Raw genomic sequence first — 17,698 nt, forward strand, 5'->3', positions numbered from 1 at the left:
ACTCGGAGGGTGGTGATCCTCTGGAACGGGTTACTGGCATCTCCACCCTTAGGGGTTTGCTAAGTCCAGGCTTAACAAAGCCTTGCCTGGGATGATTTAGTTGGGACTGCTCCTGCTTCGGGCAGAGGTTTGGACTCAGTGACCTTCTGGGGTCTATTCCAGCCCTAGGATTCCATGAATTAATCCTGACAAAACTTTCTAAAGGTGTGATCCGTGGACGGTCTTGAACTCATGCTAGATAAAACAGAAAGGTGTAGAACTGAAGATAATAATCTCAAATTGGTCTGTTGGATACTTGTTCTACCTGATAGACAAAAGAACGAGGGGAAGGGGTTATTCTACCCTGCACTCTTTGTGCATCCGAAGAAAGTGAACAGAGCCGTGTTGGTTACCCACTTTGCAAGCCCCTGGCTAGGAAGACAGTATCAATATCAACCCTGTTGAACACAGCTATTGCCTTTCCCACTGGCTGGCTCAGAGGAGTTGTGCTTGTCTGGGGTGTCATTGGGCTGTGGGCACAAGGGACCAGTGTGAGGCGGAGTCTCTGACACTGGAGAAGTGGTTCAAACAGCTGCTGTGAGTGCTGGGCATTTCCCCATTGACCCTTAGATCCAAAGCAGCAGCTGCTTTGTGGAGTTATTTATTACTTGCAGATTGACCCGGTGTTGCTCAGGGCTGTAACTCAGTTGAGATTTTTGTTTTGAAAAATAAAAGGAAAATGTACTTGCTTTTTTTTTTTCTGTCAAAAAGAGGGGGCTATTTTTATGAAGTTAATTTTTATTTAGGATTTCTTAAGAAGGGGCTTGCTAAATGTTTCCATTTAATTTTTTCAGAACATTTTTAAATGGAGAATTCCATCAGAAGTATTTTTTTCTTCAGCACTATAAACTCTTACCTCGTGCTGTTTTATTTTTAAAAAGGACCATAGTCAATTTGGTTTACAATAACATTGTCTCCTGGTTGTCAGACTTCAGCATTGATTTAGCTGTGCCAAAACAGAACACTAGTCCAAATTTCCCCTTTTATCTCTTTCCCATAAAGTTTATTGAGAAGCGGTCTTAGTCCAGATTTATCCTGCTTTACTGGCTCACCTTGGTTCTGTGTCTTTCAGCATTTGCACTTACGTCAATATTGTACTTACTTCGGTGATTCTGACTCTGTTCTGTGTGTTTTCATGAAAAGCAATCTCATTCCAGGCACATCCTGTTTCCCTGACACAACCGAACCCTGACCTTGCTCTAACTCAAGGGCTATGGTTACACTAGCCTCCGCCTTTCGAAAGGGGGATGCTAATGAGACATTTCAGCAGATGCTAATGAGGCACCACCATGCATATGCAGTGCCTCATTAGCATCATACCAGCCACAGTGATTCAGAAGTGCCGCTTTTGAATCGCACACTGCCCATGTAGATGGGGGCCTGTCGAAAGGACCCCTCAGTCTTCCTAAATTTCCTTTGGAATTCCTAAAACCAAATAGGAATAAGGGGCTTTCAAAGACTGGGGGGTCCTTCCAAAAGGCCCCATCTACACAGGCGGCACATGATTCGAAAGCAGCACTTTCGCATTGCCGTGGCCGATATTACGCTAATGAGGTGCTGCATGTTCATGGCAGAGCCTTATTAGCATCTGCCAAAATGTCTCATTAGCATCCCCCTTTCGAAAGGCGGGAGCTAGTGTAGACATAGCCAAGAAAAGGAAGTTGTATACCAAATTAGGTGGTCCTAGCTTTTACCATTCAGGAGGAATTCTTGATCAAACAGCCAGACAAACCCTAAAAATTTCTAAAATCTATTCAGCGAGAGCCTCTCTAATCCGGACATCTCTCATCCGGCAGCAGTCGTAATCCAGCATGATTTCAGTTAGCGGCATGACCACTTATCATGGATGCGGCCAAGTTTCCCATGATCTCATAAAGTTTGTTTACAGGCACCAGGTGTGGCTTTCAGTGTTCTGTGCTGTTATGCAGCCGTAATTCATCCCACATGTCTTCTAAGAGCTCAGAAAGCAGCAGCTGTACTTTTGCTAATAGCTTAAATGGTGCAACTCTTGAGAATGGGTACACATGGGGTTCAGATACACAGACATGCACTGCAGTTTTCTCATGCACTAAAGACCGGTTCCTTATCTGTTGCTGCAGCTGCAGCAAAACACTCAGTAAGCCTTGATAGAGGCGGAGGAGATCCTTCACTGCATTGCCCGCTTCCCTACTCACTTCTTTCTCTTTATGCTGTAGCTAAATGGATCTGCAAGCTTCCAGCAGACCCTGGACCGTGTGAAGCACTCATTACCCGCTACTTCTACAACTGGCGCACCAGGAGGTGTGAGTCATTCTTTTATGGCGGCTGTAAGGGGAACAAGAACAATTTTAAGACTGAAGAGGAATGTCGCAGGACATGTGGATAGCCTGGTAAGAGAATGAGGGAACCTCAGCTGGCAGGCACTTCAGGAGACAAGGCTCACACAGCTGCCATGGGCAGAGCTGTCCTGTCCATTGGACAGTTCAGGGCAGTTGCCCCAGACCCCACAAGTGGCGGGTTCTGCACCCTGATATGAATGGGCCTGGTGATGGGTCCAGAACATTTCCTTGCTCTCCCTAGGAGAGTGCCCAGGACCCCAGCTTGCCTTGGCCCAGGGAGCCTGCTCTCCATAAAGCTGAAGCAGCAGCCACCTCCTGTCGTTATTTATTCCCAGCCAGGCGTGCCAGCTGGCCCAATGCAGCACGGAGAGCAGGTTGTCATAATGTACACTCAGGATTCACCAGGTGAAATGAGCTGGGCTAACTGGGCAAACAAGCTCTGTCAGCCGATGCACTGCCAGGCCTGCCTCTCACTCCCTGACAGGGAGTTACAAAGAAATTGTATTACAACAGCTGAAAACACTGTAAGTAAATTTCGCAGACGGACGCCACTTCTGAGAATTTTCAGTATCCTGACTTATGCTCCTAGTTTTTGTGGAAAACAGCACATGTATGTGCCTGCCTATCAGTCTGCCCGACCTTTCTGACAGCCTGGCCCTAACTGCTTTCACTAGTTTCCATCTTGTGCATCTTCGGAGTGGGTTTTCCATGGGGTTCTCATACACTGGATAAATCCACATCTCCCATGTGTTGAAAACTAGGCTCTGTTGTCCCATCTCCCACCCCTGACGCCTCTTCCCAGACAGCCAGCAGACTGGTGCCCTGTGAAGCTGGAATGTGAAGGCAGATACGTTCTGTAGATTTCCCTCCTTTCATCCGAAGCTGTCTGTCTTCCTTCTCATGGCCAGGCACAAGGGCTCCCTGTCACCACTTCCGGGCCCAAGGATGAACATGGGTCATGAGGCTGCCAGGGGCAACATCACAGACCTGCTCTGAGTGAGCCAGCTCCCTGTGGGCACATGGCCTGTGCAGAGGCTGGCAGGACATATTGCCTTCCCTCCTCAGTGGAGTTCCCAGCTCTCCGGCTGCAGGCAAAGCACCCGAGAGGTTGGTGTGTAGGTGCGGAGAGGAGGGCTCAGGGATATTACCTGTGCTGCTGGCCTGGCCAGCTGGGTTTCCAGCCTTCTCCAGAGCTGCTGTGGGACAGGCAGCCCTGTGCACTCAGCCCTGCTGCAAGGAGGGGCACTGTTCAGGAAGGGCTGGGTGCAGCCACATCTGTGAGCTCAGGCCCCAACCCCATCACATGATACAGTCCAGGATTGCAGGCCCTGGCTGCTGTTACCTACCTCCCTGCGCCCCAGTCTCAGGGCCAGACCCTGGCTTGACCGACTGTTCCTTTTCCACAGGGTCGATCAAAGAAAGACCATGAAGAGCCAGACAGCAGGACCTCGTGGGTGATGGAACAGGACATTCCAATATGGTCCACACCTAACTCCCGCCCCCGACTGCCCACAGGTCTGATCTCAGCCAACAGCAGGGCAGCGTAATAAAGAGTTTGACTCAGCTGACCTCCCTGTGGTTTCTTGGACAGAGCCTCACTTCTTCTGCCAGCCAGCCTGGGGCAACCCATCCCCCTCCTCCTCAGAAATTAAAAAGTACAGAGACTAAAATAACCCCTGCAAGCTGCACAGAAACTTTTCAAAGACACCATAATAGAGGTCCAACTTAAATGCATATCCCAGTAAGAAACCCAGAAAAGAGCCTCCATGGCTTAACAACCATGTAAAAATGCAGTGAGAGATAAAAAGACACCTTTTAAAAAGTGGAAGTCAATTCCTAGTGAGGAAAATAGAAAGAATAAAACACAGCCAAATTAAGTGTAAAAATACAAGAAAAGCCAAAAAGGAGTTTGAAGAAGAGCTATCCAAAAACTCAAAAAGCAATGACAAAATGCTTTTTTAAAGTACATCAGAAGCAGCTAAACAACCAATGGCCCTCCTAGATAATTGGCATAAAGAAGGAGCACTCAAAGATGACAAAGTCATTGCGGAGAAACTAAATGAATTTTTTACTTCAGTCTTCCTGGCTGAGGATATTAAGGAGATTCCCAAACCTGAGCCATCCTTTGCAGGTGACAAATCTGAGGAATTATCCAAGATTGAAGTGTCATTACAGGAAGTTTTGGAACAAATTGACACACTTAACAGTAACAAGTCACCAGGACCAGATGGCATTCACCCAAGAGTTCTGAAATTAATTACAATTAAATTACAATTACAATTAGTCACAATTAAAAATGGTACAATAGCAGCTTTCTCCCTGTCCTCTGGGACCTTGTTCGTTTCTTTCTCCATACCCAAATCTCCCCTTGACTCTCTCCCTCCTTCGTTATCTTTTTCAACCTTCGCGACCCTGCTATTTGGCATAATGGACGGTTCAACCAGGAGAGGCAGACCCCACAGAGAATGGGTAGATGATATAGTAGATTGGTGCGGAGCTAGTCTACAGAAATTAAACCACTCCGCACCGGCCAGGGAAAGATGAAAGGAAGTAGAGAGGGAGGCATCAGACACCAAAAGGTGCTGAACCCACAAGTTGTTGATGAAGATGATCTGGGACCACCTTCTTGCTCCAAGGACTCCTCAACCTGCTCTTCAGCACCAGAATTGTGATGGAGTGGGGGACGTGTGTGTGTGTGTGTTTGTGCACAGAGAGTGTGGGGTTCCTGCTGAGGGTAACCTAGGTGAGCTGGTGATACCTCTGTACTTCAGACAAAGTGGGAGGAAGAGCCTGAGAGTTTTGAGTTGGAAGCTGGGGGGGGAGTGGGAAGGCAGCCAGCAGATGGGGCTCCCCTCCGGCCTCCTCTCCCCAAGATGGATTGGAACGTCTCCACCTGCTGTACTGACACCTTTGCACCGCGCTGGGCCTCTGTCAACTAATAAACTCCCTGTTCTACCTGCTGAGCGAGAGTCACTCCTGCCTGTGGACGGGGGGGCAGTGCTTAGGGGCCCCGAACCCCATTATAAGAATCTCCCACAAGTGTTCCAGCTTACCCTGCCCGAGCCTCCGTCATGCAGAATAGGTGGAGGGAGGACTTCAAATCCCAGCTACACCAACTGCAGGGACTGTAAAGTGAAATGTAGGAAAGTCTGTGAGCCCTGGCTGGGCTCTGTCTGCAGCACGGTGCCCAGGAGAGCGCTCGCTGCCTACTCAGACTGTGTCGGTCATTCTGGCATTGGCCAAACTGTGAGGCTCGCAAAGAGCAGTCCCCAGCGGGGAGCAGGGCCTGGCAGGGCAGGGCAGCCTGGCCAAGGTACCTGACTTCCCACGGCCAGTCAGCAGGGCCAGCAGCCGCCTGGACAGGGCCATCATTTCAGGTTGTAGTCGGGGAAGGCTGGGTGTAGCTGGGGCTGACAGCCGTGCCGGGCCCCCTGGAAAGGTGTGAGGAGGCCCCACTCTCCACCCCCTGAAGGGGGCAGGACTGAGTGCAATCAGCCCTCAGCCCCTCCCAAGCCAGCTGTGTGTTCTGCTGTGTGAGATATGGATGGCACAGGGCTCCCTCCAGCTGAGCATTGTGTGGTTCAGGGGGGTTGGGATGGTGGTTAAAGCAGCTGGCTGGGAGTCTTCTGGTCATACACTGTATGACTAGTTCTCCTCCTGCACTGTTCAAAGATCGATCTAAAGCTGGTTCTGGAGTTATTTTGTGAGACTCCACCTTGGTGGATACTGAGACGCTGTGGCAAAGCCCAGAGCTGAATGCTGCTATGAGCTGAAAACTCAGAGAGCTGGACTCATAGGCTTTTGTCTACAGCAAAACCCACAAGACAGTAGGCACACAGCCACCAGAGCACGGCATGCGGGTGGCTGGGAGGAGTGACTGGTAGGCAGCAGGTAAGAGAAGCAGCAGGTGGCTGGCCGGAGGGACCAGCAGGTGTGAGGTCCGTAGGAGAAGCAGCAGGCGGCCCGTGGGACAGCTGGCAGGAGCAAGCGGAAGGTGGGGCCAGCACAAAGGTGGCGTTGCCTCAGGCTCAGGGAGCGAATGCATCAGGGTGATGTGTCAGGGCCTGCATGGGCTGGACAGAGTTGTAAGTGGGGCATTTGAAGCGGGGTACGGAGAAAGTTTGGGTGCGTGGATTGGATCCTTCCAGCGTCAGACTGGTGAGCCTGAGAGGCCAAGGACACTGCTCCATCCGTCTGAGCTGGACAGTTACTTGAGGGTTGGTTATGTACGTGGGGTGTGGTATTTTCCCAAGCTGTTGCCATATGACTTTCTGCCTCTTTCATTAAAAGTTTCTTTTCTACACTGGGACTCTGCTGGCGAGGGGGGAAGCATCGCCTCTCCGAGGTGACCAGGGGTGTGTGAATTTCCCAGGCTATTGGGTGGGGGCTCGAGCCGGTTCTGTGTGAGATGGATGAAAAGGCACCCCTGGATGTTGAACCCGGCCCTGGTTGCTGCCGACTCCTTCCAGCAGAAGGGTCACATTAGTAACTGATCATGGGACAGACCCACTTCTTCAGACCATAGCCAGACCAGAACATACTCAATATTTAAGACACAGAGAAACAAAAACAGTAAGCAAGGAGGACGAATCAGAAAAAGACAATCAAGGTGAGCAAATCAGAGAGTGGAGGGGTGGGGGGGAAGGTCAAGAATTAGATTGAGCCAAGTATGCAGATGAGCCCCTATAGTGACTCAGAAAGTTCCCATCATGATTTAAACTATGTGTTAATGTGCCGAATTTGAATATAAAAGTCAGCTCGTCCACTTCTCTTCCCAAAATCCACAAACCTGGAAACCCTGGATGCCCTGTCATTTCAGGTGTTGGCACCCTTACCACCGGACTATCCAGTTACATGGACTCCGTCCTCAAACCCTATGCCACCAACGCTCCCAGCTATATCCGAGATACCACCGACTTCCTGAGGAAATTACAAAACATTGGAAAAGTTCCTGATAACGCCATCCTTGCCACAATGGATGTAGAGGCTCTGTACACTCATATTCCACATAAAGACGGATTACAAGCAATCAGGAACGCCATCCCTGATGCCACCACAGCCAATCTGGTGTCTGACCTCTGTAACTTTGTTCTCACACACAATCATTTCCGTTTTGGGGACAATTTATACCTCCAGATTAGTGGAACTGCTATGGGCACCCGCATGGCCCCACAATATGCTAATATAGTTGTGGCTGACCTGGAACAACGATTCCTCAGCTCTCGTCCCCTATTACCACTCCTCTACTTAAGATACATTGATGACATCTTTATGATTTGGACCCATGGTACAGAGGCTCTAGAAGAATTCCACAGAGACTTTAACAATCTACACCCCACCATCAACTTATGCCTCGATTACAACATGCAAGAGATACATTTCCTGGACACTACAGTACTAATCAAGGATGGCCTGATCAGTACCACACTGTACCGAAAACCTACTGATCGCTATACTTATCTACACCCTTCTAGTTTCCATCCTGCACACGTGACTAGATCCATTGTTTACGGTCAAGCTCTTAGGTACAATTGCATTTGCTCTGATCCAACTGACAGAGACCAAAAACTACAAGAACTTTACCAAATATTCATAAACCTGAATTACCCACCAGGAGAAGTAAAAAAACAAATCGACAGGGCCAGACGTATACCCAGAAACCAGCTACTCCAAGATCATCCCAAAAAAGCCAAGAACAGAACACCACTGGTCATCACCTACAGCCCCCAACTCAGACCACTGCAACGAATTATTAAAGACCTACAACGTATCCTTACTCAGGATGCCACACTCCAGAAGGCCCTGGGTGACAGGCCTGTTCTCTCCTACAAACAACCTCCCAACCTCATGAGGATCCTCACTAACAGCCACAGCCTATACCCCAGGAACACCAGTCCTGGAACCTTTCCCCGCAACAAAGCCCGCTGCCAGCTTTGTCCACATATCTTCTCTGGAAATACCATCACTGGACCTAACCAGGTTACTCACAGAATCACGGGCACTTTCTCATACTCCTCTACTAACATCATATATGCCATCATGTGCCAACAATGCCCAGATGCTTCGTATAGTGGACAGACTTCTAACTCCCTTAGACAAAGGGTCAACGGGCACAAAACAGACATCAAAACACTCCAGATCCACAAACCAGTTACTCAACGTTTTAATGGAATGGGGCATTCTGTCAATGACCTCAAGGTATGTGTGTTACTGAAGAGACATTATTGCACCGTTTTGGAAAGAGAAGTGGACGAGCTGACTTTTATATTCAAATTCGGCACATTAACACATGGTTTAAATCGTGATGGGAACTTTCTGAGTCACTATAGGGGCTCGTCTGCATACTTGGCTCGGTCTAATTCTTGACCTTCCCCCCCACCCCTCCACTCTCTGGTTTGCTCACCTTGATTATCTTTTTCTGATTTGTCCTCCTTGCTTACTGTTTTTGGTTCTCTGTGTCTTAAATACTGAGTCTGTTCTGGTCTGGCTATGGTCTGAAGAAGTGGGTCTGTCCCATGAAAGCTCACCTAATAAACTATTTTGCTAGTCTTTAAAGTGCTGCTTGACTGCTTTTTGTTTTGTTAGTGTATAGACTAGCACGGCTTCCTCTCTGTTATTAGTGACTGATGGGTGCGGTGTGATGGTGGCAGACACCCTAACAAGCCCACGTGAGCTCAGTGTTGGTGCCCAAGACTTAACTCGCTGCAGAGAGTGACAGGGACTCTGTCCATTGGCTCAGGAGCTGCCTGGCTCAGTGGCTGGTGCCGGCACTACGTTAGAGCCATGGGGGATGAGCTCCTGTCACTGAAGGAGTCGCTGTGACAGGCCCCTATGGGACCTGGGATTTAGTACAAGGTCCCTTTGCTAAGTCCGACAATCAAATCCCAGCCCTGCGGGTTCACCAGCATCCCACTGACCTGGCTTTGTTACCGGGATAATGTAAAGCTCTGAGCTGAGCAGGGAGTTGCCACATTGCTAAGTTGCTGTCTTGTTGCTACATCTTGTGGTAGCACAAGAACTGACCGGACCCATCCTGAGGCTGGCGGCTGCTGAAGCAACTGCTCCCTTCTCCTGTAGCTAACGGAATAAACGGCCACCCGGGAGGTGACTCTGCTGGGATGAGAGAGTAGCTGTGCCCAGCCCTTGGCCCTCCCGCTCTCCTCTCTGCACACGCTGCAAATGCTGGCACCGTCCTGGCAGCCGGCGGTGCTGGGTGCAGGATCTCCCAGCAGCCCAGCATGTGAGACGGGAGCTCTTTGTAGTGGATTCACAGGTATCCGTGTAGCTGTTTGCCCCAGTGGGCTGGCCTGTCCCTCCGCCCCCACATTTTGCATCCCTTAGAGCCAGGTTAGTCCAGCCTTCCCTGGCTGGGATTCCAGTGACACAATTCCTCTGCTAGCCCCCAGAGCTGCTCCAGGGCTGGGCCTGGGGTGTGTGACTGCACTGGAGATAGACGTTTCACTCCTGAGAGGATGCCCCACCCTGCACCAAGCTCTCCACAAGACTGGGACTGGAGAGAGACCTTATCTCAAGGGACAGGAGGCCTGAGCTTCGCTGAGTGCGCCTGGGGGATGGTTTTCTGTCTGATAGCTTATGCCCCATGGCTGTCTCCACAGTTGCTCTATTTCTCTCGAGATCTCTCACAGCCCCACCTGGAGCCGTTGGGTGTGGTCAGCCAGGGATCTCATTGCCTGCGTCGTTCTGTCTTGCAGAGTAACCCCAAGAGAACCTGAGGGCTGTGCATTCTGGAACAGACAAGTGTTGCAGTAACGGGTGGGGCCAAGGTGCCAAAGCCCACCGCAGGAGAGGTTCAGCGTAGTGTGGGTGGGCTCTGCAGCAGGAGCCCTGCCTCACATGCACAAGACTGCAGGCTCATGTGGTTGTCACTTGCCTTCCTGGGGGATGCCCTACCCATTGGCTGAAGTGACCCCAAGAGTACCAGGGCCACCCCCCAGGACTCCTGGGCCCAGCCATGCCGGGGTTATGAGGCAGAAGGAGTGGGAGCTGGTGGGGGTAGATGGGGGAGTGAAGACTCAGAGACTCCCACTAGGAAACTGCACAGGGATGGTGAAAATGCCTGCAAAGTTCCTGAACCCCAGAACAGAACCATCCCCCAGTTCCACAGATCCCAGGTGTTGAGCAGATCCATCCACTGCTTCCCCCGGCGTGGCTCCAGTGACCCTGTTGTCATGTAACCCTGCCCCGATGCTGTCCCTGAGCTCCTGGAACTACCTGGAAAGCACAACTGTGCTGCCTTGGGAAAGCACCGGCGTGGTTCCTCCAGCCCAGGCCCCTGCCAGAAGGGGCCTTGCCCTGCGGGGTGATGCCGTACTGCTGAACATACACGCACTGCTCACCTGAGGTCATCACACCTATGGGAGAGGTTGTGCGCGTGCGTGTGCATGTGTGCGCGTGCGTGCGCGTGTGTGCACGTGCATGTGCATGCGTGTGTGTTCGTGTGCGCGTGTGTGCGTGTGTGCCTGTGCATGTGCGTGTGTGTGCATGCTGGGAGAACGCCAGGTGTGGTTCTGGAAGAACCGGCTCTTTCTCCTCTGCAGCCTGTTATTACACATCCACCCCCGCCACCAGGGACGTTCCCAGGTGTCCCAGGGCCCTGCTGCTTCCGGGTCCCGTCGGGAGGGCCCAGACCCAGCACTCTCTCTTGTGCAATGTTCCCTCCTGTGACTGGAGCAGTGGGCTGGCAGGTCAGTATATAAACTGGTGCAGGTCGGGGCTGGGCATCCTGGCACAGCAGCGCAATGAAGTCAGGCCTGCTCCTGCTCGCATTGCTCCTCACCCTCTGGGCTGAGCTGCCGCCTGCCTCTGGGCAGCAACTTCCAGGTGAGATCTCCCTACCCCCGCCTCTCCACCCGGCCCTGCACTCAGGCCTGCCCTCCTGCCTGTCTCCAGCCCCGCAGCCTGCCCCCCACCCCGTCTGCTTTCATTGGCTCCTGCTCCACTCTCCACAGGCTGCCCCCAGCCCTGCCCTGAGCCAACCCCACCCCAGGACAAAGCCTTTCCCAGCTGTCCCTGGCTCTGCCCCCTGCCCCAGTGTCTCTAACCCCCTGTGTGTGGGGCTGCCCCCGGCCCCTCCCACTTCACCCCGCTGAAGCCTGTTTGCTCTGTCTCTGGCCTTCTGGTGTCTCCCTCCACCCCTGGGCTCCTGGAACATTGAGCCCCATGTCTCTCCCCCACCCTCTGGCTGCTCCAGGACCCTTCTACCCTCTCCAGGCCCACAGCTCCCAGGCAGTGACTCCTAGTCACTCCCCCTCAGCCCTGCCTCCCTCTGGGCCGTGGCACTGCCTGGCTGTGCTGTGCCCTCGGGTGTCTGGCTGCCCTGCTCAGCTCGGTGGGAGCTCTTCCCTCCCCTCCCCCAGCTCCGGGGTCACCCCTCGCTCCCCAGAACCCTAGAGCTCAGCTCTGGGGTACCTTGCACCCCTTTGCCCAGCTTCAAAGGCAGGTGCCTTCCTGCGCCCAGGGAGCCCAGCTCAGCGCCTGCAAAGCATGTTTTCCCTGGAGCAGGGAGCTTCAGGCCCTCCGTGGCCACAGGAAAGGGGGAGACATTTCCTCGGGAGCAGGGAGGCTGCTGGGAATCAGTCATCGGGCTCACTGGGTAGCGATTAACAGCTCCGTGTCTGGTTGGTGACTGGTACCAAGTGGATGCCCCAAGGGTCGGTTCTGCAGCCAGTTTTGTTTATCGTCTTCATTAATGACCTGGCCAAGGGGCTGGATTGCACCCTCAGCGGGTTCGTGGGTGAAGCTAAGGTGGGAAGAGGTAGATAGGCTGGAGGGTAGGGACAAGGTCCAGAGTGGGGGATTGGGCCAAAAGAAATCTGAGGAGGTTAAACAAGTGCAGAGTCCTGCACGTAGGATGTAGAAATCCCACACACCTTTACAGGCTGGGTGCTGCCCGGCTTAGTGACGGTGCAGCGGAAAAGGACTTGGGGTTTACAGGGGCTGAGAGGCTGGATATGAGTTAACAGTGTGCCCAGGTAGCCAAGAAGGCGAACACACAAGGGGGTGCATTCGAGGGAGCTCTGCCAGCAGATCTATGGAGATGATTACTCCCTTTTATTTGGGACTGATCTGGCCACATCTGGAATTTGGGGCCAATGCTGGGCCCCCCACTACGCAAAGGGGGTGACTGCACTGGAGAGAGCCTAGGGGGGGACAACAAAAGTGACTAGGGGGCTGGAGCGCACAGGGCCACCCTCATGTCTGCGGGTGCCCTATGCAGTCCGAGCACCTGCAGCCCCTGCCACCCCCAAACCAGGGAGCCTGGCAGCAACGCTGCAGTGGTGGGGATCCGTGCTGAGGGTTTAGGGGCAGGAGTAGGGCAGGGAGGTTGGTGGGGGAGCAGGTGGTAGGGGGAGCAGTGCCTCCCACCAAGCTGAGGGCTGGGAGGTGGAGCTTTGTGCCAGGGTACTGGGGAGCCTGGAGCCACGTGGCAGTCAGAGCAGGGAGCGGAGGTTGGGGGACTTGGCCACTGGCCAGGAGGCAGAGTGGGGGGGTAGAGGGGCCAGGGGATTGGTCTGGGGGGATGGGAGGGGCGGGGGGGCACAGGGGGCTGAAGAACTGTTGGACTGGGCTGAGAGGTAGAGTCGGGGGGGAGGAGTGGAGACACCGGGGGATTGGGCCATGGGGCTGGGAGGTGGAGTGACGGGGCGGAGGGGCCAGGGGATTGAGATGTGGAGCTGGAAAAGATGGAGCAGTGGGGGTGTGGGCTGAGGAGCTGGGGGCTGGGGCTAGGAGACTGGGGGGAATGGAGGCCAGGGGACTGGGGCAGCATTGTCCTCTGAACGTGCGAGGCACACACAGGCTCAGTGCAGGCGTGTAATGTGGTGTATTTTGTGTATGCCTAGGGATGGCTCTTACGGGGACAGGCTGAGGGAGCTTCACTTCTTTAGCCTGCAGAAGAGAAGTGTGAGGGGCGATTTGATAGCTGCTGTCAATTACCTGAAGCAGGGGCTCTAAAGAAGCTGGAGAGATGCTGTCCTCAGTGGTGGCAGGTAACAGAAGAAGCAATGGGCTCAAGTTGCAGTGAGGGAGGCCTAATTTGGGTGTAAGGAAAACCTACTTCACTCGGAGGGTGGTGATCCTCTGGAACGGGTTACTGGCATCTCCACCCTTAGAGGTTTGCTAAGTCCAGGCTTAACAAAGCCTTGCCTGGGATGATTTAGTTGGGACCGCTCCTGCTTCGGGCAGAGGTTTGGACTCAGTGACCTTCTGGGGTCTATTCCAGCCCTAGGATTCCATGAATTAATCCTGACACAACTTTCTAAAGGTGTGATCCGTGGACGGTCTCGAACTCATGCTAGAGAAAACAGAAGGTGTAGAACTGAAGATAATAATCTAAAATTGGTCTGCTGGATACTTGTTCTAACTGACAGACAAAAGAACGAGGGGAAGGGGTTATTCTTCCCTGCACTCCTTGTGCATCCGAAGAAAGTGAACAGAGCCGTGTTGGTTACCCACTTTGCAAGCCCCTGGCTAGGAAGACAGTATCAATATCAACCCTGTTGAACACAGCTATTGCCTTTCCCACTGGCTGGCTCAGAGGAGTTGTGCTTGTCTGGGGTGTCACTGGGCTGTGGGCATAAGGGACCAGTATGAGGCGGAGTCTCTGACACTGGAGAAGTGGTTCAAACAGCTGCTGTGAGTGCTGGGCATTTCCCCATTGACCCTTAGATCCAAAGCAGCAGCTGCTTTGTGGAGTTATTTATTACTTGCAGATTGACCCGGTGTTGCTCAGGGCTGTAACTCAGTTGAGATTTTTGTTTTGAAAAATAAAAGGAAAATGTACTTGCTTTTTTTTTTTCTGTCAAAAAGAGGGGGCTATTTTTATGAAGTTAATTTTTATTTAGGATTTCTTAAGAAGGGGCTTGCTAAATGTTTCCATTTAATTTTTTCAGAACATTTTTAAATGGAGAATTCCATCAGAAGTATTTTTTTCTTCAGCACTATAAGCTCTTACCTCGTGCTGTTTTATTTTTAAAAAGGACCATAGTCAATTTGGTTTACAATAACATTGTCTCCTGGTTGTCAGACTTCAGCATTGATTTCGCTGTGCCAAAACAGAACACTAGTCCAAATTTTCCCCTTTTATCTCTTTTCCATGAAGTTTATTGAGAAGCGGTCTTAGTCCAGATTTATCCTGCTTTACTGGCTCACCTTGGTTCTGTGTCTTTCAGCATTTGCACTTACGTCAATATTGTACTTACTTCGGTGATTCTGACTCTGTTCTGTGTGTTTTCATGAAAAGCACTCTCATTCCAGGCACATCCTGTTTCCCTGACACAACCGAACCCTGACCTTGCTCTAACTCAAGGGCTATGGTTACACTAGCCTCCGCCTTTCGAAAGGGGGATGCTAATGAGACATTTCAGCAGATGCTAATGAGGCACCACCATGCATATGCAGTGCCTCATTAGCATCATACCAGCCACAGTGATTCAGAAGTGCCGCTTTTGAATCGCACACTGCCCATGTAGATGGGGGCCTGTCGAAAGGACCCCTCAGTCTTCCTAAATTTCCTTTGGAATTCCTAAAACCAAATAGGAATAAGGGGCTTTCAAAGACTGGGGGGTCCTTCCAAAAGGCCCCATCTACACAGGCGGCACATGATTCGAAAGCAGCACTTTCGCATTGCCGTGGCCGATATTACGCTAATGAGGTGCTGCATGTTCATGGCAGAGCCTTATTAGCATCTGCCAAAATGTCTCATTAGCATCCCCCTTTCGAAAGGCGGGAGCTAGTGTAGACATAGCCAAGAAAAGGAAGTTGTATACCAAATTAGGTGGTCCTAGCTTTTACCATTCAGGAGGAATTCTTGATCAAACAGCCAGACGAACCCTAAAAATTTCTAAAATCTATTCAGCAAGAGCCTCTCTAATCCAGACATCTCTCATCCGGCAGCAGTCGGAATCCAGCATGATTTTAGTTAGCGGCATGACCACTTATCATGGATGCGGCCAAGTTTCCCATGATCTCATAAAGTTTGTTTACAGCCACCAGGTGTGGCTTTCAGTGTTCTGTGCTGTTATGCAGCCGTAATTCATCCCACATGTCTTCTAAGAGCTCAGAAAGCAGCAGCTGTACTTTTGCTAATAGCTTAAATGGTGCAACTCTTGAGAATGGGTACACATGGGGTTCAGATACACAGACATGCACTGCAGTTTTCTCATGCACTACAGACCAGTTCCTTCTTTGTTGCTGCAGCTGCAGCAAAACCCTCAGCGAGCTTTGATAGAGGCGGAGGAGAATCTTCACTGCATTGCCTGCTTCCCTCCTCACTTCTTTCTCTTCATGCTGTAGCTAAATGGATCTGCAAGCTTCCAGCAGACCCTGGACCGTGCGAAGCACACATGACCCGCTACTTCTACAACTGGCGCACCAGGAGGTGTGAGTCATTCATTTATGGCGGCTGTAAGGGCAACAAGAACAATTTTAAGACTGAAGAGGAATGTCGCAGGACATGCGGATAGCCTGGTAAGAGAATGAGGGAACCTCAGCTGGCTGGCACTTCAGGAGACATGGCTCACACAGCTGCCATGGGCAGAGCTGTCCTGTCCATTGGACAGTTGCCCCAGACCCCACAAGTGGGGGGTTCTGCACCCTGATATGAATGGGCCTGGTGATGGGTCCAGAACATTTCCTTGCTCTCCCTAGGAGAGTGCCCAGGACCCCAGCTTGCCTTGGCCCAGGGAGCCTGCTCTCCATAAAGCTGAAGCAGCAGCCACCTCCTGTCATTATTTATTCCCAGCCAGGCGTGCCAGCTGGCCCAATGCAGCACGGAGAGCAGGTTGTCATAATGTACACTCAGGATTCACCAGGTGAAATGAGCTGGGCTAACTGGGCAAACAAGCTCTGTCAGCCGATGCACTGCCAGGCCTGCCTCTGACTCCCTGACAAGGAGTTACAAAGAAATTGTATTACAACCGCTGAAAAGACTGTAAGTAAATTTCGCAGACGGACGCCACTTCTGAGAATTTTCAGTATCCTGACTTATGCTCCTAGTTTTTGTGGAAAACAGCACATGTATGTGCCTGCCTATCAGTCTGCCCGACCTTTCTGACAGCCTGGCCCTAACTGCTTTCACTAGTTTCCATCTCGTGCAGCTTCGGAGTGGGTTTTCCATGGGGTTCTCATACACTGGATAAATCCACATCTCCCATGTGTTGAAAACCAGGCCCTGTTGTCCCATCTCCCACCCCTGACGCCTCTTCCCAGACAGCCAGCAGACTGGTGCCCTGTGAAGCTGGAATGTGAAGGCAGATACGTTCTGTAGATTTCCCTCCTTTCATCCGAAGCTGTCTGTCTTCCTTCTCATGGCCAGGCACAAGGGCTCCCTGTCACCACTTCCGGGCCCAAGGATGAACATGGGTCATGAGGCTGCCAGGGGCAACATCACAGACCTGCTCTGAGTGAGCCAGCTCCCTGTGGGCACGTGGCCTGTGCAGAGGCTGGCAGGACATATTGCCTTCCCTCCTCAGTGGAGTTCCCAGCTCTCCGGCTGCAGGCAAAGCACCCGAGAGGTTGGTGTGTAGGTGCGGAGAGGAGGGCTCAGGGATATTACCTGTGCTGCTGGCCTGGCCAGCTGGGTTTCCAGCCTTCTCCAGAGCTGCTGTGGGACAGGCAGCCCTGTGCACTCAGCCCTGCTGCAAGGAGGGGCACTGTTCAGGAAGGGCTGGGTGCAGCCACATCTGTGAGCTCAGGCCCCATCCCCATCACATGATACAGTCCAGGATTGCAGGCCCTGGCTGCTGTTACCTACCTCCCTGCGCCCCAGTCTCGGGGCCAGACCCTGGCTTGACCGACTGTTCCTTTTCCACAGGGTCGATCAAAGAAAGACCATGAAGAGCCAGACAGCAGGACCTCGTGGGTGATGGAACAGGACATTCCAATATGGTCCACACCTAACTCCCGCCCCCGACTGCCCACAGGTCTGATCTCAGCCAACAGCAGGGCAGCGTAATAAAGAGTTTGACTCAGCTGACCTCCCTGTGGTTTCTTGGACAGAGCCTCACTTCTTCTGCCAGCCAGCCTGGGGCAACCCATCCCCCTCCTCCTCAGAAATTAAAAAGTACAGAGACTAAAATAACCCCTGCAAGTTGCACAGAAACTTTTCAAAGACACCATAATAGAGGCCCAACTTAAATGCATATCCCAGTAAGAAACCCAGAAAAGAGCCTCCATGGCTTAACAACCATGTAAAAATGCAGTGAGAGATAAAAAGACACCTTTTTAAAAGTGGAAGTCAATTCCTAGTGAGGAAAATAGAAAGAATAAAACACAGCCAAATTAAGTGTAAAAATACAAGAAAAGCCAAAAAGGAGTTTGAA

General features: G+C 51.8%; 1 protein-coding gene across 1 annotated transcript; it reads left to right on the plus strand.

Moving 5' to 3' along the window:
- Window positions 1-11,085: 11,085 nt before the first annotated feature.
- On the plus strand, window positions 11,086-17,352 carry LOC142022293 (kunitz-type serine protease inhibitor 1-like). Its single transcript, XM_075011989.1, has 3 exons — window positions 11,086-11,198; window positions 15,672-15,845; window positions 17,191-17,352. Exons 1-2 carry the CDS (start codon window positions 11,117-11,119, stop codon window positions 15,839-15,841), a joined length of 252 nt encoding a protein of 83 aa, XP_074868090.1. The 5' UTR covers window positions 11,086-11,116; the 3' UTR covers window positions 15,842-15,845; window positions 17,191-17,352.
- The last annotated feature ends 346 nt before the right edge of the window (window positions 17,353-17,698 follow it).

Source organism: Carettochelys insculpta, chromosome 17 (genome assembly GCF_033958435.1).
Source record: "Carettochelys insculpta isolate YL-2023 chromosome 17, ASM3395843v1, whole genome shotgun sequence".
NCBI lineage: Eukaryota > Metazoa > Chordata > Testudines > Carettochelyidae > Carettochelys > Carettochelys insculpta.

What these genes read in the sequence shown, in the direction of transcription:
- LOC142022293 (XM_075011989.1), top strand. Translation starts at nt 11,117, where the DNA reads ATGAAGTCAGGCCTGCTCCTGCTCGCATTGCTCCTCACCCTCTGGGCT. An exon ending in CTCTGGGCAGCAACTTCCAG is followed by an intron (nt 11,199 to 15,671) that starts GTGAGATCTCCC and finishes TTCATGCTGTAG; the next exon opens with CTAAATGGATCTGCAAGCTT.